Source organism: Globicephala melas, chromosome 4 (genome assembly GCF_963455315.2).
Source record: "Globicephala melas chromosome 4, mGloMel1.2, whole genome shotgun sequence".
NCBI lineage: Eukaryota > Metazoa > Chordata > Mammalia > Artiodactyla > Delphinidae > Globicephala > Globicephala melas.
This window is the reverse complement of record NC_083317.1, coordinates 4,316,832-4,339,217: the sequence shown is the minus strand read 5'-3', so window position 1 is coordinate 4,339,217 and position 22,386 is coordinate 4,316,832. Positions and strand designations below refer to the sequence as shown.

At 41.1% G+C, this 22,386-nt stretch overlaps 1 protein-coding gene across 1 annotated transcript in view; it reads left to right on the top strand.

The window, feature by feature from the left end:
- BACE2 (beta-secretase 2) overlaps positions 1-22,386 on the top strand; it is an 86,391-nt gene that overhangs the window by 61,401 nt on the left and 2,604 nt on the right. The window contains exons 7-8 of the mRNA XM_030835451.2: positions 1,524-1,673; positions 5,601-5,769. Of these exons, the coding sequence (XP_030691311.1) occupies positions 1,524-1,673; positions 5,601-5,769 (319 nt within the window). The remainder of the gene's footprint in view (positions 1-1,523; positions 1,674-5,600; positions 5,770-22,386) is intronic.

Below are 22,386 nucleotides of genomic sequence, written 5' to 3'. Positions count from 1 at the left end.
TCCTAGCTCCTCCCCATCACATGTCCTCCTAGCTCCTCCCCATCACATGCCCTCCTAGCTCCTCCCCCGTCACATGCCCTCCTAGCTCCTCCCCATCACATGTCCTCCTAGGTCCTCCTCTGTCACGTGCCCTCCTAGCTCCTCCCCGTCACATGCCCTCCTAGCTCTGCCCTGTCACATGCCCACCTAGCTCCACCCTGTCACATGCCCTCCTAGCTCCGCCCTGTCACATGCCCACCTAGCTCCACCTTGTCACATGCCCTCCTAGCTCCTCCCCCATCACATGCCCTCCTAGCTCCGCCCTGTCACATGCCCACCTAGCTCCACCCTGTCACATGCCCTCCTAGCTCTGCCCCATCACATGCCATCCTAGCTCCTCCCCCATCACATGCCCTCCTAGCTCCACCCTGTCACATGCCCACCTAGCTCCACCCTGTCACATGCCCTCCTAGCTCTGCCCCATCACATGCTCCTCTAGTTCTGACCTGAGCAGTGCAGTGTGCTGGGTGTGTTAAAAGAGACACATCCAACATAGTCCTTCCCTCAGGGAGCTGGCAGGAACAGAGCAGGCCTGCTCTGGAAACTTCACTGGGCCTGCTGAGAAGGCACAGAAGTAATTTGTAATTAACTTGCAGATTCAGCAGTTAGTGGATAAGCATGGTTGGCATTGCCCTTCTGGTCCCCGGATGAGAGGCACAGGTGAACAAACATTCTGCATTCTCGGCCATTCATTTTTTTACCCACAAACATTCCCTGAGTCTTTCCTGTGGGCCAGGTGTTAAGGCTATGAGGAGGAGTTGGGGCAGCAGACAGCACACCTGTGTCGTTAGAAGAATCAGATTCTAGTGCAAGAAACAGAAGTTACACCACACCAATAAATTTAAAATTAAAACTGCTACAAGGAGAAAGGTCAAGGAGGAGAGATATATGGTGGAGTACCAGCACTGTGGGGGCCAGTCAAGGAGGGCTTCCTGGACAAGGTGGCATTGGAGGTGAGATCTGGGGGAGGAGAAAGATGTTCCAAAAGAGCAGAGAGCCCCCGCAGGGCTCTGCACCAGTAGGAAGCTTACTGGGCTCAGGGAATTTATAGGGAACTTGATGCCCAAAAGGGCCTTGAGCACCACATTTAAGATCTGGTCTGTCTTCTAAAGGGTATTGCCTACTGCCGTGTGACCTTGGGTGAGTTATTTCACTTCTCTGAGCATTGGTTTCCTCATCTGTAAAGTGGAGGGGATGATGTTACTGCCCTGATGCAGGTGTTTGAGGATTAAAGTACTTCGTGCTGCGAAGTGCTCCTAGCAGTGCCTAATACCAGTAAGTTTTCCACATGCCTCGGTAATTTTAATAATTGTGATTTTGTCGTCACCGTCACTCTTCCAGAGGACTGATGTCTTGCTTTACATCCAAATTAAGCAGTGTTTATCACCATGGGCCTCTGGCAAGGTGATGAGGAGAGCTGAGAGCTGCTTCCTGTTGTTGTGCCAGACTCGTCATGGTTTGTCGTGTGACCTTGTTTTGTCTAGATTCCAGAATTCTCTGATGGCTTCTGGACGGGGTCCCAGCTGGCATGCTGGACAAATTCTGAAACACCTTGGTCTTATTTCCCTAAAATCTCCATCTACCTGAGAGATGAAAACTCCAGCAGATCATTCCGCATAACTATCCTGCCTCAGGTATGAACTTGGACTGTGTTTTCTCTTTTTAACATGGAACGTGCAAAAGTAAAGCACTTCATGCATAATGAGTGCATTTCAATATCACACCTGTATTAGGTAGCAATTACCACGATAGTGCTGCGTAACAAACAACCCCAAAATCCAGCGGCTTTAATCAGCGAGCTTCTATTTCTGCTCGTGAGTCTGGGCAGGTCTGCTGGTCTCGTCTGGCTTGCTCACAAGGTCTCTAGTCAGCTGGTGGTTGGCCAGGGATAGGTTGGCCTTGGCTTAGGATGATCTCCGACAGCCACACTTGCATATCTGGTGGCTCGATTGGTGGAGGGGTGGGGCCATTGTCTCTCACCACCCAGCAGCTGCCTCAGACAGTGGCAGCAGGATTCTGTGAGAGAGAAAAGAAACCTTCAGGTGCTCCTGAAGTCGAGGCCCTGGGACTGGCCACCACCTCTTGCACAATGTTTCCCAAACCAGGCCAGGGGCAGCCCGGGTAACCGGGGTGGGGACGTAGACACCACCTCCCAATGGGAAGAGCTGCAAGGTCACATCACAAGGGTGTGGCTACAAGGAAAGTTAAGAATTGAGGCCATTTTTGCAGAACCTACCACAACATCAATGTATGTTTACTTCTGATTGATTTATGAATAGAGACTAACACTGGATGCTCAGAGATGGAAACAGCAGTTTTTCCATACTCAGTAAATCGTTGATTCCTCCTTTATCCTAAGCATCTTGTTACATAGACCAAGTTCCGTCTTCCCCCATCATGTGTCTCACCTCTTCCTCCCCCTCTCCATCCCCAGAGCCCTCACTCACATCCCCTCTCACTGCCACCTCAGGACCCTCCACACACCCCCACCCTCTCCTCCTTCTAAAACTATCGCCAGATTCGTCTTGCTAAGCCACAGCTCTCCACCCCACTACTACAGTCCTGGAGGCCTCACTCGCCAGTGTGGCTTTCCATGACCTCACGGGACCCGTGCTGACTCCCCAGCGTATTTCCTGCTGCGCCCTTGACCCTCCACTCTTGGTGGCTCTCCTCCAGCACTGGGTGCCCGCTGCCGTCTCCTCGCCTTTGCTTCCGCCAACCCCCCTGCCTGAAATGCCCCCGCCTCCCCACTCCATCTGTGTATCCACATTCTTCCCATCCTTTAAGACCCAGTGCAAACAACTCCTCTTTGTTGAACCTCTGCTGAGCAGAATGACCCATTCGTGAGCTTTGCCCTTCAGACTCATAATGCATGTTTTCTAGTCTCCACTCATCTGGCCCGGAATCATATCTCCAGGGTAGAGTTTATGCCCTTGGCTTTTTCATTTGACTTCTTTTTTCTCTAATCGCACACACACTTATATTTCTTCTCCCATTAAATTCTTAATTCCTTGAAGATGAGAACCATGAGATTTAAAGATCATCCTTCCTTCCCTAGCATTGCCACGTGGTAGAGGGTGGTGCATAATAATAACTGTTTGTTGAATGGACAGATCAATGTGTCTTTGTTGCAGTTTGCTGAATTGGGGATAAAGGAGTGGGACTAGGGATAGGGAGAGAGGAATAATTTCAGAAGAAAAAAGTAAATGATAATTTGGCTTTTCCCCATTCTCAACTTTATATGGGGGGAAAGTGCATTCCACAAATGGAGAGTTGTAGGGGAAAGGATTGAAAGCTTTGTGAGAAATACGGCCCAACAGAGGACACATACGCTGAGAGCTGGAAGCTTGAGTTATATTCTCAGTACTGCCCTTGACTCACACTATAACTTTGAAAAAATCACTTAGCCCTTTCTGTGTCAGTCTCTTTAACTATAAAAAAGAAATAATAATACTTGCCAAAGACGTTTTCAGAAGAGTGCAGTATCCTTGGATGAACACCACTGCATGGAGTGATGTTAGAATGATATGTTTTCAGCATCCTTAAAATAATGTGCTCTCTGTGATTAAATTTTGGTCAGCCCAACAGCAAAATGTGGACATTATTTCATCAAGGCGATTTGTAACTAAAGTTGAAACCCAGCTTGAGGACAAAGGTGAATGTGAACTGGAGAATAAATGGCATGTGGGTGAGTCGACAGTCAGGGACTCATAAGAAGTAGGAGGAAAGCAGGCACTCATGGGGAAAATCTATAATTATGTCCAGGGCAGGCAGAGCTGAAGGTCTGCTGGGGACCGCCAGCCATTTTTAGGGCTGAGCACTGGGGAGCGTGAAGATATAATGAGGGATGTTTGGGAGTATTGCATTTAATTTGCATAACTCTGGATAAGAATTCAGTTTTATTCTCACTTAGAAGACTGTAGATATCTTTTGTCTAATTTTGACATTGTCCACATTTTCACTTTTTAAAAATCTGCTTTCCCGTGTTTTCCTCATTTCTTATTCACCGTCCCAATCCCGTTTGCTTTCCATTGCCTTGTTGAGAAAGGATGGCAGTTAGGAACCATGACCCGATGAGAACCTCACAAGCGCACGCCTGGGAACAGCGCTGGGGGTACCCTCCTAACACCCCAGCTCTGCCCAACTGAAGCCCTTCCTAACATTCAGGCCAATCATCAAGGCTCCTTGTCACCAAAGTTTTAGAATGAGGCCCCTGCCCAGGACCGTTCAGGCATCAGCAACAGTAGATGGGCAACTGATTGCTAGTGCAGGAGAGTCATGCCAAAAAACAGTGTGTCCGTCCCCAACCTATTTTCCAGAAACACATGTGGGCTGAATCCGATTTGGCCTGTCTAAAAAGGCAGCCCCCAAGCCCAGCCCACAGGCAAATTCTGATTTTTTTTTTCATAGAATCCTAAAAACGTAAATAGTTTCAGTCTAAATACCACCGGTTTGTCTATTTGTGCTATTTTAGTTAGAAAGCAGGCATGTTATTCTGAGACCCAGCAATACTGGAGCTTTCCCAACATGTTACAGAATTTACAGTCTGGAATTTTTATTGGAAGTCAACTGGCACACACACAGAAAGGACAGAGGGAAAGATACAAATTCAGTTTGTATCATGTTTGTATCGGTGTCATCATTTGCATTTTATTTGGTGATTTGGGGGGGTTTTAGTATGGAATTAGTTCATTCAGAGGTAGGAGTGTGTGTGTGTGTGTGTGTGTGTGTGTGTGTGTGTGTGTGTATGTTCTAGGACCTGCTTACAGAGCCCTAAATGGAAGCGTTTTGGTGGTAGCCAAGTGTATCCACCATCTTTTCTTAAGTTACGTTGACCCTCGGGAGAAGTTGTCTGTTTCATCACACTGCTCAAGCTCATTCATTTAATACCCATCTGCTGAGGCCCTACTGTGTGCCCGGCATATACCAGATGCCGAGGTGCCAAGACTATGTGAAGAATAGGATGATTCCTTGCCGTGAAGAAGGGTTTACAGACAGACACCCGTCAGTGCAGGGCTCTGACTGCTGGACTCACCACCTGCACGATGTCCAGCAGGTTATGACTCTGGGAACAATCCTGGCGTGTCCTTGCTCACCTTCATGCCTTGAGACCCCTTTCCCTCCGGTCCTCCCTGCACGGGGCAAGTGCGCTGATGTTCATCTTCCTCACGTGTCAGTTCGATCATGTATGTTTTGATCATGCAGGGAGCATGTGCTGTTATTCATCTTTGTATGGCTGTACCGAGGACAGCGTCTAGGCCTTATTAAGTGCTCAGTAAGTGTTGAGCACGTAGACGACAGATGGATGGACGGACAGATAGACGTCTCCTGGATGGGTGTACCTGTGCACAGTCAGAGGTGGTGTGCATGTGCCTATCACCTCAGTAGTGTTTGTCACCAGGCACATGGTCCCAGCTCCTGGATGTCAGGGCTGGTAGCATCCTCTCCATCCTCCGTAGCTCCCAGGGCACCTTGGAGAATCTGAGCACACGGCAGCCTCAACAGCTTGGTGACGTTGCCTGACTCGTGTTTTTTCTTGTTTGCTCTTTCCTCTTCAACAGCTTTACATTCAGCCCATGATGGGGGCTGGCCTGAATTATGAATGTTACCGATTCGGCATTTCACCTTCCACAAACGCGCTGGTGATTGGTGCTACTGTGATGGAGGGCTTCTACGTGGTCTTTGACAGAGCTCGGAAGAGGGTGGGCTTCGCAGCCAGCCCCTGTGCAGGTAAGCGATGCTTGGATTGGACAGGGGGCCCTCACAAGAGCAGTTATCTGATGTCAGATAACTGACTTGGAAGCAGTTCTTGATGATGAATCAGTTGGCATTGAATTCTTTCACTCACGCCTATCTCAGAGATCAAAGTCTTATCCTCAAAGTGCACTGGGCGATTGCGGAGAGGGGTAAGTGAGAATAACCCATGTCAGACTTTCAGTCCAGTGCTTGACACATGGCAAATGTGCACTAAATGTTAGTCATTGCAATTATCTCTCATATTAAACTTAAAACGGCATCTCATACCAGGAATAAAAATACTCTATGGGGCCTTGGGGATGAATTACAGTTTTTGGACAGTAAAAGCAAAATGAATAAAAAAGAAAATGCATAGATAAGCTGTGTGTATTTTCTTCCTCAAAGACATCCTCGTTATGAAATCAGAGGTAAATGCCTGTCATTGCTATTTCTAGAAATTCTAAAATCGTGAGTGCATTTTTCTCATAGTATTTTTTTGAAGAGTTGCTATGAGGGTGACACAGCAGCATTATTTGGTGAAGTCTAGCTTAAGGATTGGGTGTATCTTCAGAGAAACCAGGAGAGCACAGTAAAGTTGATAGGGTGGTTAAACCCCTTCCACTTGGAAATGTCACAGAGTTAGCAGCTTGCTTGAAATGAAGTGTTCCCACAGCACACGATTTAGAGGGAGAATTCTGACCGATAGCCCAAGCTAGCGAGGAGAAAGCAAATCACAGAAGTGGCAGGAGATGGAGTCGCTGGAGCACGTGCACCAGGGCGGAGGCCGAGGGAGATGCCGTGCTCAGGATAGGGTTTCAGAGGACTGAAAATGTCCCAGTACATTGGATTTGGGATCAGGAACAGAAGGGAATCCCCAAGTTGTACTGGTAACATGCTAAGGGGGAGAACAAGAAATGTGAGGTAGAAAAAGAACTGACAACAAAAAGATAAAACAAGAAAAGCAAGGGTTGTAGTGAAATACAAGACTGCCATGTAGTGAAGGAAAGAAAATATGAACTTGATGAAGAAAAAAGTCTTAGACATTAGATGTAGTTGTATGACAGGCAGGGATGCTGGCTGACCATGCTGGTAGCCTGTACTCGGACCAGACCTTCACTCTGATCTAAAACCAGCTGGGGGGTTTGGAGGCAAACAGAGGAGGTGAGGGTACACAGGCAAAATGCCAAATGATCACAGCTGATTTATTCAGGAGGTGAGGTTTCAGTCTTATTTCTTACTACCCTAAATCGTGGTCTTAAAATAGAGGCCCAGTAAATTCCCACGAAGTAGAATAACAATTTGGAGAACAGAAAAAGAGAAATATTCAATGGAAAAATTAAGTATTAGGCCAGTTCCTATTCTATATAAATAAAATCATCTAACCCCAGGTACATATTTGATATCTTGCAATATATCTTCTTAATATCAGTGCAGATTTCTTTGTATTAGTGAAAAGGCTTGGAATCCTTGAGACTTGACATTTTCTTTTTGTCTTAGTCATGAGTAAATGTTTACCTTTCAGCTGTGTATTAACTCTTTCAACCTGTTAGATATCACTGTTAGATTATCACTGAAAGAGAGCTTTCTCTGTAGCATTACCTGGGACTGTACAACCTGGAACACCACTGTATCTCCCAACTGTGACTCTTTCCCTTCTTCTAACCCAGAGGATCTAAGAACTACAGCAATTTCCCCACAGTTTCTGTTCTCGTTAAATACCATTAAAGTAGAAGCTATGATGCCAACAGCTGTTATATCATCCACTTTACTTAATACCTCAGAGAGCGTAATCACCGTATGTTTCCCGAGTGAATTACTGTTGCAAATAGTTTAATCTTAAGTGTCTCTAAGCAGACGGTCTCTTGCACTTCATCATGAATTCTTTTTTAGGTGCTCTTATACAACTTTTTTGTGGCTATTTTTTTTTAAATGTACTTAAGGTCTTGGTACTTAAACATTTGATTTTACCAGCAGTGGGAATATACTCTGATATGTCTCCTCTTTAGTGCAAATTGTTTAGCCATTAAAGTAATTACTTCCCTCAGGGCAGCAGTTAGGAGGTAGACAGTGGTCTAAATAAAGCACCATAGTAAGTGGAAGAGATACCCTGCTTTTCTTTTTCTTTTTAAAAGTGTTTATTTTTAAGTTATAGCATGTTTTAAATAACAAAATGTTTTCAATTGCAAGAAATCATGTATTATATACACACTGGGGAACACCCAGATTTAACAAATGCTAACATTTTGTTATGTTTTCTTCAAAAATTTTTCATAGAAATAAACATAAATATAGCCCCATGCCACTGCCTTCCCCAGAATTACTCTTTATCCTGAAATCTGTGTATATTCTTCTCCTAATTACTGCACACTTATAATTTCACTTTGTGGTTATAACTACCCTGGATTAGTCATCCATTGCTATATAACAATTACCCCCAATTTAGCAGCATTCCATGGCCTTGTGCAGGTGCCTAGGGGCAGGAATTGAGAGGGGGCATAGCTGGTGGTTCTGGCCCATGGTCTCTTGTGAGGCTGCAGCCACCTGAAGGCTGGAGGGTCCACTTCCAAGTTCACTCACGTGGTTGTTGGCAGGAGTCCTCTTTCCTCACCATCTGGACCTCATCACCGGCCTACCTGAATGTCCTCAAGGTAGGGCACTGATCACCCCAGAGCAAGTGATCCCAGAGAGAGAGAGAGAGAGAGAGAGAGAGAGAGAGAGCACGCAACAGAGTCCCCCAAACAGAAGCCACAGCCCTTTTATGACCTAATCTTAGAAGTGCCGTGCTATCACTTCTGCCTACTCTTCTGGTCACACAGAGCAACCCTGGTTCTATACTACTTGGGAGGGGACTGCACGGAGTAGATATCAGGCAGCAGGGGTCACTGGGGCTCATCTTAGAACCTGCCTACTGTTAACGAGTACCTATACCAAAACGTAGGTTCGTTTGTTTTGGTGTTTTGGCATTTTTAATTTATATGAATGCCTTAGTGCTGTGCAGATTCCTTGTCAACTTGCTCTGATTGCTCGACTTTACATTTGGTAGCATTTCCACGTTGAAATGAGCACTAGGTCATTCATTTTGACTGCTGTGTAGTATTCCATTGTGAGAATATACCCAGATTATTTACCCACTCTGGCCTTGAGTAACATGTGGGTCGTTTCTGATATTTCAACTGTGTTGAACATCTTTGTGCACGTGAGTGAGATCTTCTGGAAATGGAATTTCTAGGTGATTTGCTATGCCAGCCTTCAGTGTTACTGCCTGCTGACTAATTTGTCTTCCAAGTAGCTGGACCACCAAAGTTATACAAGAATTTTCATTCCCTCAAAGTATTATCATATTTGTTTTGTTTTCTTTTTTGCCAATATGTGTATGAAATAGTGCCACATTTTAATTAATTGCTCCTGAGATGACATAACTTTTGATATGTCTATGGGATGGTTAAGCTTTTTCTCTGATAGTGAATTTTTCTATTAACAGCTTGTGCACGTTTTTCTAATTACTTTTTATTGACATACATAAGTTCTTCATATATTTTAGATACTGATTTTCTGGGTTATATGCATGGCACATATTTTCTCCTCATCTGTCCGGCTTTTCTTGGGTTTTGTGTCTTTTATTTACATTTTTAATTTAATGAAGTAAAATTTACTAATCCCTTTTTATGGCTTCTATTCTGTACTTTATTTGAGAAATTCTTCCTTTCTCTAAAAAAATAGAGATTATTTTTCTTCTAAAGGTACTTTATACTTTTGTTTCATTTTCTTCTAAAATGTGAAGTAGGAATCTAATTTTTATGAGGCCACTGAATTTTCTCAGCATCATTTATTGAATATATGTTTTGCCACTGATTTTTTCAATATTTTATTGTAAAAAAATTTAATATACAGAAAGGACTAAAAATAATAAAATAACATCCTGCATACTGACCATCTAGACTTAATTTTAACATTTTGCCATGTATCAGTATGTGTATATGTATATATATTTTTTTTGCTGAACCATTTGCAAATTTGCAGATATCATGACATTTCACCCCTAAATATTTCATTGTTCATCTCTTAAAAATAAGTACATTCTCCTACTTAACCATAATATCAATATGACACCTAAAAAGGTAACAACATTTACCTAATATCATATAATATCTAAGCCATATTCAACTTTCCCCAGTTGTCCCAAAACTGTTTTCCTTAGCTTTTATTTTTTTTGAAGGCCAGTTGTATTATAGAATGTATCATACTCAGATTCATCTGAGTATTTCCTGATGGTATCATTTAACATTTTTGATTGATATCATATTTCCTGGAAACTTAGGACTAGAGGCTTGATTAGATTCAGGGTAAATAGTTTTTGCAAGGTACCTACTGAATTTTAATAATTTCTTTGGCATGTATATATATCTGGGTCTATTTCTGAGCATTCTGTTCTGTCCCAGCGGGGATAGTGGTGTATCTCTGTGCTATAACATATGGTTTTAATTTCTGTAGTTTATAATAAGATTCAATGTCTGGTAGGTGTTTGACTCTTCTCCTTATTCATCTTTAAAATTGTCCTGGCTACTTTTATCCTGTTATTCAGCTTGTCAAGATCCCTGAAGAATCATATTGAGATTTTGATCAGAACTACATTGAATTTATAGATTCACTTGAGAAGACATCAAATTTTTACTGTATGAGTCTTTACCCCATGAATGTGCTGAATCTCATTTGTTTAGGTCATCTTTGATGTCCTACAGCAAGGTCCTGTGGTTTTCTCTAAAAAGGTCTTACACGTATACTTATTACTAGATACCTGTTAGCGCTTACTGTTATTATAGATGAGATTATTTAAAATTGTATTTTCTAATGGATTATTTGGTATACAGGCTTTCCATTTTATTGTGTAGTAATCTTCTGTCCAGCCACCTTACTGGATTCTCCGTTTTTTAAATAGTTGTTAGAATCCCTTGGATTCTCTTTGGAAAGGTAGATGATCTGCAAATAATACGCTTTTTAGCATTTCTAATCTTTTATCTTTTAGTTATTTTTCTTTTACTGATGCTTTTAGAGACACTATTGAATAGAAAATAGTGATGGACATTTCTCCTTACTTTAATGGGGGTGATTAAAATACTTCACCATTGAGCATAATGGATGGGTTAGGTTTGTGGAAGTCCCTTCCAATCCTCAATTAAGGGATTCCTAGTTGCTGACATTGTTTAGTATGAATTTTAAAAAGCTGCTCAACAGTTTCTACTAATGTTAAAAATACTCCTACTCAATGGATTTGAGCAAATTTCACTCTTAGCTATATGCAAAGGAGAAATGAACGTGTATGTCCACTGAAAGACTTGACCAGAAACAGCTTCATTCATAAAACTAACCAAAGTGCTGCATTCATGATAATTACATAAAACTATCATTTTCATCAAACTAAAAACAGTCCAAAGTCCTTCAAAGGAGAACAGATAAATAAATGGTCATCTTTCCATTCACTGGGACACTACACAGCAATTTTCTTTCTGCTGCAGAATGTACTTTAGGATTTCTCTTATAAAAGTTTGTGAAAGGTAATTTTTATTTTGCCACACCTCTTGAATCATAATTTAGCTGTGTGTGGAATTTAGGTCAACTGTTTTCCCTTAGTGTTCTGGAGATGCTATTTTAATACTCTCCTGCCATCATCATTGCTGGTGAAAAGACTCCAGTGAGTTTCAGTTGTTATACCTTTAAGGGTAATCTATTCCTTCTCTCTGGGTGCTGTTGAGACTTCTTTTATTTTAAATTTTTAGCATTTTGATCTTTCACCATGATATATCTAGATATAGATTTTTTTTTTTTGCGGTATGCGGACCTCTCACTTTTGTGGCCTCTCCCGTTGCGGAGCACAGGCTCCGGACGCGCAGGCTCAGCGGCCGTGGCTCACGGACCCAGACGTTCCGTGGCATGTGGGATCTTCCCGGACCGGGGCACCAACCCGTGTCTCCTGCATCGGCAGGCGGACTCTCAACCACTGCACCACCAGGGAAGCCCTAGATTATTTTTTCATTTTGCTCAAGACTCACTGTGCTCTCTGATTCTGACAACTCATGTTCCTTGTCATCAACCCTAGAAAATTCTCAGCTGTATCTCCACACCCATTCTTGTACTCTCGTCTAATCTCCTATGAAATAAATTTTGGGAGTTCTCGTTTTTTCCTCCATAACCCTTGACCTTTCATTCATATTTTCTTTGCTGCATTTTGTGTAGGTTCCTCAGGTACATCTTATATTGGTCTAGTTCTCTCTTCAGCTGTGTTCAATCTATTTAACCTATTCTGTGAGTTTTAAATTATGTTGACTGTATTTTTCATTTTCAGAAATTCTGTTTTGTACTTTCTCAAATGTACTAGTTTACTTTTCTGTAGTGGCCTGCAATAATTTTGTTGTGGCTTGTATTTCCTTTATCTCCTTTATCATTTTTTATTTAATTTTAGAAAACGGCTGGGTAATATTCAAAAGGTACAGTGATTTATACAGCACCCCACTCTCTCAGATTCAATCACATGAGTACATAAAATCTTCCCTCGTTATTACTTTTTTGAGCCTCATGATCTCCTATTGTATGGGTGTTTCCTAATTTGTTTAATTAATCTTTATTGATAGGCATTTATGTTGTTTCTAATCTTTTGTTGTTACAACAGTGCTGCAATGGATACTGTTTATATATGTCTATTCACAAATAAGAAAGTATACTTCCAGGTTAGATAACTAGAAGTAGAATTACTGGGTTGAAGGGTGTATCATTTGTAATCTTGGTGAATATTGTCACATTGCTTTCCATAGAGGTTATACTCACTTATACCTGACTATACTAGTTCTCTAGCAATGTATGTGATGGCCTGTTTCTCCAGTCAGACTCACCAACATAGTGACGCACTTTGGGGAATTTTGCCAATCTGATAGGTGAAAAAAGATCATCTCAGTGCAGTTTTAATTGTATTGCTTTATATGGGTGAGGTTGAGTTTCTTTTCATATATCTAAGGGTGTTTGCTTTTCCTTTTCTGTGATCTATCCACTCCTATCTTTTCCCCATTTTTTTCTGTTGGGTTTTTACTTTTTGGTGTCAATTTGTAAGAGCTCTTTATGTCTTCATTTGTCTGGAGGAAGAAAAGCTAAAATTCATATCTCAATCAGAAATTATTTTTAAACTTTGCTTCTGATGAATTTTAGTGTAAAAATGTTTACTTTTATGCATGTAAATATATCAGTCTTTTGCTTTAAGTTTCTTGGGTTTAATGTCCCTTTTAAAATTACATTTCTCACTAAAATTATTTTGTGAGTTGTTTAAGTATATACTTCTATGTTTGATTTCCCTTGGCATAGAATACAGATTAAATCTTTTCTCCCCAAGATGACTACCAGATTGTTCCTATAACATTTATCAAATGAACTATCATTTCTTGACTAATTTGAAATCCCACTATTACTGCACACCAAATTCGAGTAAATATTTGGGAGATATATATATATATTTTTTTTTTTTTTTTTTCGGTATGCAGGCCTCTCACTGTTGTGGCCTCTCCCGTTGCGGAGCACAGGCTCCGGATGCACAGGCTCAGTGGCCATGGCTCACAGGCCCAGCCGCTCTGTGGCATCTTCCTGGACCGGGGCACGAACCCGTGTCCCCTGCATCGGCAGGCGGACTCTCAACCACTGCGCCACCAGGGAAGCCCTGGGAGATATATATTTATTATTTTGTTCCATTGATATGTTGTATAGTATTAGTTCTTTTTGTTCCATTGATATGTTGTATAGTATTAGTTTCCTTTTATTGTTCTTTTTTCAAAACTTCCCTGCTAGTCTTAATTTTCTTTTCCTTTATGAACTTTTTTTAACATCTTTATTGGAGTATAATTGCTTTACAATGGTTTTTATGAACTTTTGAATCAGCTTGTTTAAAGAAATAATCTTGTTGGTATTTTAGTGAGTTTTTAATCCCTTTAAACACAGCTGTTGTATAATGCAAGCAGATTGTTGTATTTTCTATCATTTATAGAGAACTAATCTCCTTGTTTTTGTGTCTGCTGACTGTTTTCTCCTGGTGGATTTTTTTTTCTCACTTGGTTTGTAGTTTTTTGTTGTGAGCTTATCTTTAGTGAGAGTGTTTTGTTTTGTTTTGTTTTTTCCAATCTGAGAGAGTTCAGTGCACTCTGGGTTGTAAAAAAGTTCCTGTAAAGCAATTTGCATGTTTCTGTTGAGTGTTTTTCAAACCATGAGAAGTATAGTGTTTCTACACCAAGTTGTGTAAATTTAGATGCCAGCCATGATTTAGGTATTGGTTTTGAGGTTCTGTTTCTCATGGGACAGCCTTTCTTGCACTCAGCTTCCACCCTCCTCAAACCTCAGAGTCAGGCTTCCTTGTTGGTAGAGTTTACCTGGCTCCCTGTACTGATGGGCCAGACTTTTGCTGGCATGTCATCTCTAGCACCCATGTCCTTGGTGCTGGGGTCAAGTCTTCTGTCCACCCCCAACTTGTTGGGAATTGGAACCTAGCCCTAACACCTATTTCTGAGCTCAGCTACAAATTTAAAATTAAGGGTTGTTTTTGTACTCAATTCTGTGTGTTATAGCAGGAGAAAGTTCTACCTTTGCACCAACCAGAACTTGAAAATCTTTGGGAGCTGCCCTTCTCCCCTAGTGTCTTTATTTTGGTTTTCATAATAATCTGTGTTTGTCAGATAACACTTAGCTTATGGGATTAGGCTTCTCTATAAGGTTTGGGGTGGGAAAGAGGGCAGTGAGTGGGAGCTCTTTGATTAGAATCTCCTGGGGAGCTTTTTAAAATATGCATGGTCTACATCCTCACCTCCTTTTTCAGCCAAGGTATACAGGAATGGTGGTGGGTGGGTGCTTGATGGGTATTTTGGAAGAAGATCCCCAGATGCTTCTCTTCTGCTGCCCCTGCTTCTCCTCAACTCACCCTCCACTCCTACGAACAGTCACTATTCTAGTCTCAGATCAGAGCCAGATAAACAAGGTGGCAGTCGTGGTGTGTCATGGAGATGGCCAGCTTGGGTCTGCAGCACATAGTCGCACATACCTGGAACAGGTACCGGGGACTGGAGCACATTCACCTGCCTCTCTGTTGCCTGGACCAAATGTCCTATAGCTAGGAAAATAGTAGCGTGTTAAAACTGACAGCTTTCTCTTAATGTATCCAAAACTTCTGAAATACCACCCATCTCTTTTTATAGATTGAGACATTTAGCACCCAAGAACTGTATAGATTTCAGCTTAGACAATTTGAGACACATCATGGATTGTGGCAGTCGTTTAACTGTGAATTTTCTTTGCGGCAGGTTGAAACTGGATATTCTGGTTCATGTTTAAAAATAGGAAAGTTAGCTATTAAGAACAGTGTCTCAGAGATATGCCTCTGCTATCTACTTAGAGTACAACCAAAAGATGGCAAAGCCAAGGGCCCCCAAAGACATAGATTAGGCAGCCCTGCTTCCTCATTTTACAGAAAAGAACACTGAGGCTTTGGGATGGTAAGTGGCTTCACATGGTTTCAGAGCAAAACGGTACTGAATCCATTGCACTGGTCCTATAACTCCAGGACACTCTTCCAAGTAAACCACGTCCACTCAGAAAGCATCTCAGTACCAACTAATCCATGGGAGGGAACGGGTCACTTCATTTTGTATGCTGTGGTGGAAAAGACCTGACTACTATAATTTTTATAGTTGGTAGAGGAGCTGTCTTCCTCAGGCACTCATTATCAGCTGGGTCCTGACCTTCTAGGAGACAAGACAGAAAATGCATAATTAAAATTTTAACCCAAGCCCTTGATGAAAGAATTTAAAGTAACTGTATTAACAGCTGACATTTAGTAAACACTCACCTTAGTCCAGGCACCCTGCTAAGTGCTTAACTCCTGTTGACTTGGTTATCTATACAACAAGACTCTGCTATTATTGGCTTCGCTTCACAGATGGGGAAACTGCGGGGCAAAGAAGTTCAGTAACTTGACCAAAATGACACAGCTCATAAGCGGCAACTAGGACTTGCACCCCAGGGACCGTGCTCTTAGCCACGGCACACTATGGCCTCTCATAAGCAGATCCAATGTGAAAAGTGAAAATCTGTTCTGTGACCGCAGAATTAGTAGTATGTGTAATAAATACACAGGCTTTTCAGTGAATGGCATTTCTAGAAAATATTCTCCAGAAGTAATTTTAAATCAACTTTAACATTGGGTGGCTGGTTAGCGAATGTGAGAAGGCTGTTGTTTCCAGATAATACATTATGTCTGACAACCTTAAATTGGGGCTAGTTCTCAAAAACTTTAAAAACAAATACATAACTTTTCTGATTATAAAAATAATACGTGTACATTAAAGAAAATTGGATGATGTTGGGTTTTTTTTTTTACTATTTTTATTGTATTTGTCTATATGTACAGATGGTCCTAGATTTATGGTGGTTTGACTTGAGATTTTTTGACTTTATGATGGTGTGAAAGCCATATGCATTCGGTAGAAAGCTGACTTTGAGGTGTGGATTTTGATCTTCGGCTGAGCTAGCAATCTGCCGTCGATGCTCTTGGGGTGCTGGGCACCAGCAGCCTCAGCTGCCACTCAGCCCCACGATCTCCAGGGTAAACAACCGATGACACACTTAGAACCATTCTGTACCCAGACAGCCATTCTGTTTTTCACTTTCAATACAGTATTCAGTAAATTACAGGAGATATTCAACACCTTATTATAAAATAGGCTTTGTATCGGATGATTTCGCCCACCTGTAGGCTAATGTAAGTGTTCTAATGTAAGTGTTATGAGCACTGTTAAGGTAGGCTGGGCTCAGCTAGGATATTCAGTAGGTCAGGTGTATTAAATGCATTTTGACTTAATGATATTTTCAACTCATCATGGGTTTACTGGGCTGTAACCCCATCTTAAATCTAGGCAGACGTGTGTGTGTCTCATATATGGAAACGTGTAAACTTGGGCGTTCCACTTGAAGAACAATACTAAAATACTAAAATCCCTAGGTACCTAGCAGAGCTGGCGTTGGTTTTGTTTTTCTTTTTTAACCTAAATGCAATCATGTCACATGTGTTATTCTTTGACATACTTTTTTGACTGCCTTGTTCTTTTGATTTTTTGAAAGCGTCATTGAGATATAATTGGTATGAAATGAGCCATTTGTGTTATAGGGTACAATTTGGTAAGTTTTACATTAGGTGTGCAACCTAAAAAGACATCCCCACATACAAGATGATAAACATTTTCATCATGCCCCAGAGTTTCCTTGTACTTTTCTGTCCTTCCTGCCCCCCAGCCCTTGCTGCCTCCGACCCCAACCCCAGGTAGCCACTGATCTGCCTTCTGTCACTATAGATTACTTTTCACTTTTTAGAATATCATATGAATGGAATCATAGCATGCATTCCTTTTTGTCTGGCTTCTTTCACTCGCATAATTATTTTGAGATTGATTTCTTTTTTTCATGTATCAGTAATTCATTCATTTTTATGCTGAGCAATGCTCAGTTGCATAGATATATCATAATTGGCTTACCCCTTTCACCTGTTGAACTTTTGGGTTGTTTCCAGGTTTTATTGGCTATTATAAATAAAGCTGCTCTGAAAATTAGTGTAGAAGTCCTTGGACATAATTTTCATTTCTCCTGAGTAAACACCTAGGGGTGGAATGGCTGAGTCATAGGAGAGGGATAGGTTTCACTGCCTAAGAAATTGCCAGACTGTTTTTCAGAGATGGCTCTGTCATTTCCATTTCCACCAGCTGTGTATGAGAGTTTCAGTGCCTCCACATCCTCACCAGCATTTGATATGGTCCCTCTTTTTCATTTTAACAGGTAGTTAGTTGTATCTTATTGGGGTTTAAATTTGCATTTCCCTAATGACTCATGGTCTCGAATGTCTTTTCATGTGCTTATGTGCCATTTACACATTTTCTCTGGTGAAGTGTCTTTTCACATTTTCTTGCCCATTTTTGTATTGAGTTGTTTTCTTATTTTTGAGTTTTCAGAGTTCTTTATATTCAGAATACAAATCCTTTATCAAAAATGTGACTCTCCAGGGGACACGGGTTCGTGCCCCGGTCCGGGAAGATCCCACATGCCGCGGAGCGACAGCTGGGCCCGTGAGCCATGGCCGCTGAGCCTGCGCGTCCGGAGCCTGTTGCTCCGCAACGGGAGAGGCCACAACAGTGAGAGGCCCGTGTACCGCAAAAAAAAAAAAAATGTGACTCGCAAATATTTTCTCCCAGTCTTTTCAGTCTCTTAATATTGTCTTTGAAAGAGGACAGGTTCTTAATTTTGATGAAATAAAATTTATCAGTATTTTTCTTTTATACATTGTGCTTTTTGGTGTTAGAGCTAAGAAATGTTTTGCCTACCTCAATGACACAAAGATTTCCTCCTGTGTTTTTCCTAGACATTTTATAGTTTTAGAAATGTGTTATTTAGTTTCCAGATATTTAGGGATTTTCCAGCTATCTTAAATTTAGTTGTTGATGTCTAGTTCCACTGTTGCCAGAGAACACAGTATGAATTGAATCTTTTAAAGTTTATTGAAACTTGTAGTGTGGCCCAGGATATGCTCTATCTGGGTAAATGTCCTATGTGCTCTTGAAAACAATGTATATGCTGCTGTGTGGGTGGAGTTTTGTGTAATTGTCAAATTGATAGAATCGTTCAGGTTGTCTATATCCTTACTTACTTTCTGTCTCCTTGCTCTGTTATTGAGCAAAGGATGTTGAAATCTATGACTATATTTGTGAAGTCTATTCCTCCTTTTGTACTTTACCATTCTTCTTTTACATATTTTGAAATTCTGTTGCTAGAGGCAGAAATTATGTCATATTTATGAATTGAACATTTTATTGTTATGAAATTACCATGTTTATCTGACAGTCTTCTGCTCTGGATCTACTCTGTCTGATATTAAAATAGCCACTCTGGGTTTCTTTTTATCAGCATTAGCACTATACATCTTTTTCCATCCTGTGACTTTTAACATAATGGAGTATTTACATTTAAAGTAGGCTTCTTGTAAGCAGCCTATAGTTTGGTCTTGCTTTTTATCTAGTTTGACAATCTCAGTGTTTCAACTGGGGTGTTTAGACCAGACTTGAGCAAACAGCAGGCAGCAGGCTAAATCTGGAGCATAGCCTGCTTTTCTGTGGCCCGTGAACTAAGAATGATTTTTACATTCTTAAAAGGTTGTTTAAAAAAATCAAAAGGAATATATGATAGAAATCATGTATGACCCAAAAAACCTAACATGTTAACATGGTCCTTTATGGAAAAAGTCCACAAACCCCTAGTGTAGAGTATTTATATTTAATGTGATGATTGATATGGTTTGGTTTAAGTCTGCAGTCTTGCTATGTGTTTTCTCTGTCTCATCTGTTCTTTCTTTCCCCTTTTTCTCTTTTTCTGCCTTTTTTTTTGGCTGCATTGGGTCTTTGTTGCTGCATACAGGCTTTCTCTAGTTGCAGTAAGCAGGGGTTACTCTTCGTTGAGGTGCGTGGGCTTCTCATTGCAGTGGCTTCTCTTGTTGCAGAGCATGGGCTCTAGGCACACGGGCTTCAGTAGTTGTGGCACGTGGGCTCAGTAGTTGTGGCACACGGGCCCAGTTGCTCCGCGGCATGTGAGATCTTCCCGTAGCTGGGCTCAAACCCATGTCCCCTGCATTGGCAGGTGGATTCTTAACCACAGCGCCCCCAGGGAAGCCCCTCTGCCTTCTTTTGAACTGAGCCTTTTTTCCCCCTTGTTTATTAGCTGTGACTCTTTGCTATGTTATTTTAGTGGCTCTAGGGTTTGTAGTATCCACCTTTACCTTGTCACATCTACCACTTCCTGTAGTATAAGAACCTACACGGCGTACTTCCCTTTCTCCCCTCTGTCGTTTGTGCAGTTATTGTCACACATATTACTTAGATGTGTGTTACAAACCACCCAATATATTGTTATTATTTTTGCTTTAATCAGTTATCTTTTTAAATATTTAAAGTTAGAAATGAAGATTTTACAATTGCCTACATAGTTACAATTTATAGTGTTCTTTTCTGTATGTAGGTCCAGTGTTCCCACCTGATATCATTTTTCTTCCGCTGGAAGGGCTTCCTTTGGTTCATTTTGTAGTGCAGCTCTGTGGTGATGACTTCTTTCTTGTTTTCAGCTTTATTGAGATATAATTGACAAAAGTGATACATATTTAAGGTAGACAACTTGATGTTTTGATATATGTGTACACTGTAAAATGATTACCACACTCAAGCTAATTAACATGTTCATCGCCTCACAGAGTTAGTAGTTTCTTTCTTTCTTCCTTTTTTTTTTTCTTGGTAGTGTTAAGAACACTTAAGATACACCCTCTTAGCAAATTTCATGTATACAGTATTGTTAACTATAATCAGCATGCTGTACATTAGATCCCAGACTTAATCATCTTGCATAACCGCACCTTTGTGCCTTAACACCTCCCCACATTCCCACCCCCCAGCTCCTAGCAACCACCATTCTACTCTCTGAATCTATGAGTTTGACTTTTTTAGGTTTCACATGTAAGTGGATCATGCAGTATTTGTCATTCTGTGTCTGGCTAATTCCATTTTAGCATAATGTCCTCCAGGCTCATCCATGTTACACAAATGGCAAGATATCCTTATTTTTTAAGACTGAATAATACTTCATTATGCATATGTGTGTTTGTGCACGCGCGTGTGTGTCTGCCTATGATAAATTGTTTCTGCTCGTGTGTGTCTAAAACATCTTTTTTATCTTCACTTTGGAAAAATGTTTTTGCTTTGTATAGAATTCTAGGCTGCAGAGTTTCTCCCCCTGGTATTCTAAAGATGCTGCCCCACTATCCTGTGGCTTGTGTTATTTCCGACATGAAATCTTCTGTAATCCTTTTCTTTGTTCCTTTGTACATAATATTTCCTTTTCTCTCTGCTTTAAGGATTTTTCTCTTTATCACCGGTTTTTAGCAATTCACTGGTGTATTCATGTTTCTTATACTTGGGGTTCTTTGAGCCTCCTGGATCTGTGGGTTTATACTTTCTATCAAATTTGGAAAATTTTTGTTACTGTTTCTTCAAATACTTTTTCTGTCTCCCATCCTCTCCTCTCATTTAGGTGGTCCCATCGTTTACTGATTTTCTGTTTTTTTCAGTATTTTGCTCTTTGTTTGTTTCATTTCGATAGTTCCTACTGGTATGTTTTCAAGTTCACGTGTCTTTTTTCTGCAGCGTATCATCTGCTATTCACACCATTCAGTGTATTTTTCATCTCACGTAATGCAGTTTTTAATCTCTAGAAGCTTGATGTAGGTCTTTCTTTTTTGTACAGTTTGTACGTCTCTGTTTAACATGTCTAATACTTCCTCTAGTTTCCTGAGTGGAACAGAGCTATAATAACCGTCTTAATATCCTGTCTGATAATTCTGTCACCTGTGTCGCTTCTTGCTAAGTTTTAGCTGATTCGTTTTCCCCTGCTACGTCTTGTGTTTCCTCTTTCCTTGCCTCTTGGTAATTTTGTGTTGGACGCCAGACGTTGTGGATTTTACCTGGTCGGGCACTGAATACGTTTGTATTCTCTAAACTACTCTTGAGGTTTGCTCTGGGTCACAGCTAAGTTCCTTAGGAAGAGACTGATCCTTTTTAAGCTTTATCAGAGGGATCAGAGCAGTGTAGTCTGTGATTAATCTTTCCTATTACAGAGGAAAGACCCTTAGTACTCTAAGTACCCTGTGAATTGAGTGAGTTTTTCTGGGGTTTTGTTTGTTTTTTTCACTGTGGGAAACAGAGTGAACAGGAAATAATTGTCCATAGGCATTATTCTCAGCCCTGCGTGAACTCCAAGCACTGTTTCTTTTAATCCTTCCGAGTAGTTCTTTCACTGGCGTTCATTCATTTTAAGGTCAGCACTCCGCTGGAGGCTCAGGGGAGGCCCTCTGGAGATGTGTGGCATTTCTCTGTGTAGCTGTCCCCTCTGCATCCCTCTCCGTGCAAACTCTAACAGCCTTTGCTTCTCTGGATTTCTGCCTCTGTCTCCCCAACTTGGGGAGACCACCATACTCCGCCAGTGTCACCCTTCTCTGTGCCACAACCCAGAAACTCTCCCAAGGCAGCAAGAAGGGCACCTGTGCGGCTCACACCATCTGTTCCCCATCTCTCAGGATTTACTGTCTCTCCTTGTTCAAGTTTTAATATCTTCAGAGTCTTTTTTTCATGTTTGTTTTCTTTTTCTATTTTAGTTGTTTCAGGTGGGAGGGTAAATCTGGTTCCTCTTCCATCTTGTCTAGAAGCAGAAGTGGCTTCAAGTGATTTTTCATTTCTTTGTGCTTTGCTCTATTAAGAGATTGTCTTTGCACTAAGCATGTTTCACTCTCATAATTGCATTTGTTAAAGCTTCTCTATTTACAAAGTAAATAAATCTTTGAAAAGACAAATGACCTACTGTGGAAAGACATTTGCAGCAAGAAAAAAGTTTTTTACCATATAAACGCCTCTTACAAATCCATGAGAAAAAGATAGAAATGATCATAGATATAGAAATGGCCAGTGAGTGTATTTTTCAAATGGTCCCCCAACTAGTAATCAAAGAATTGTA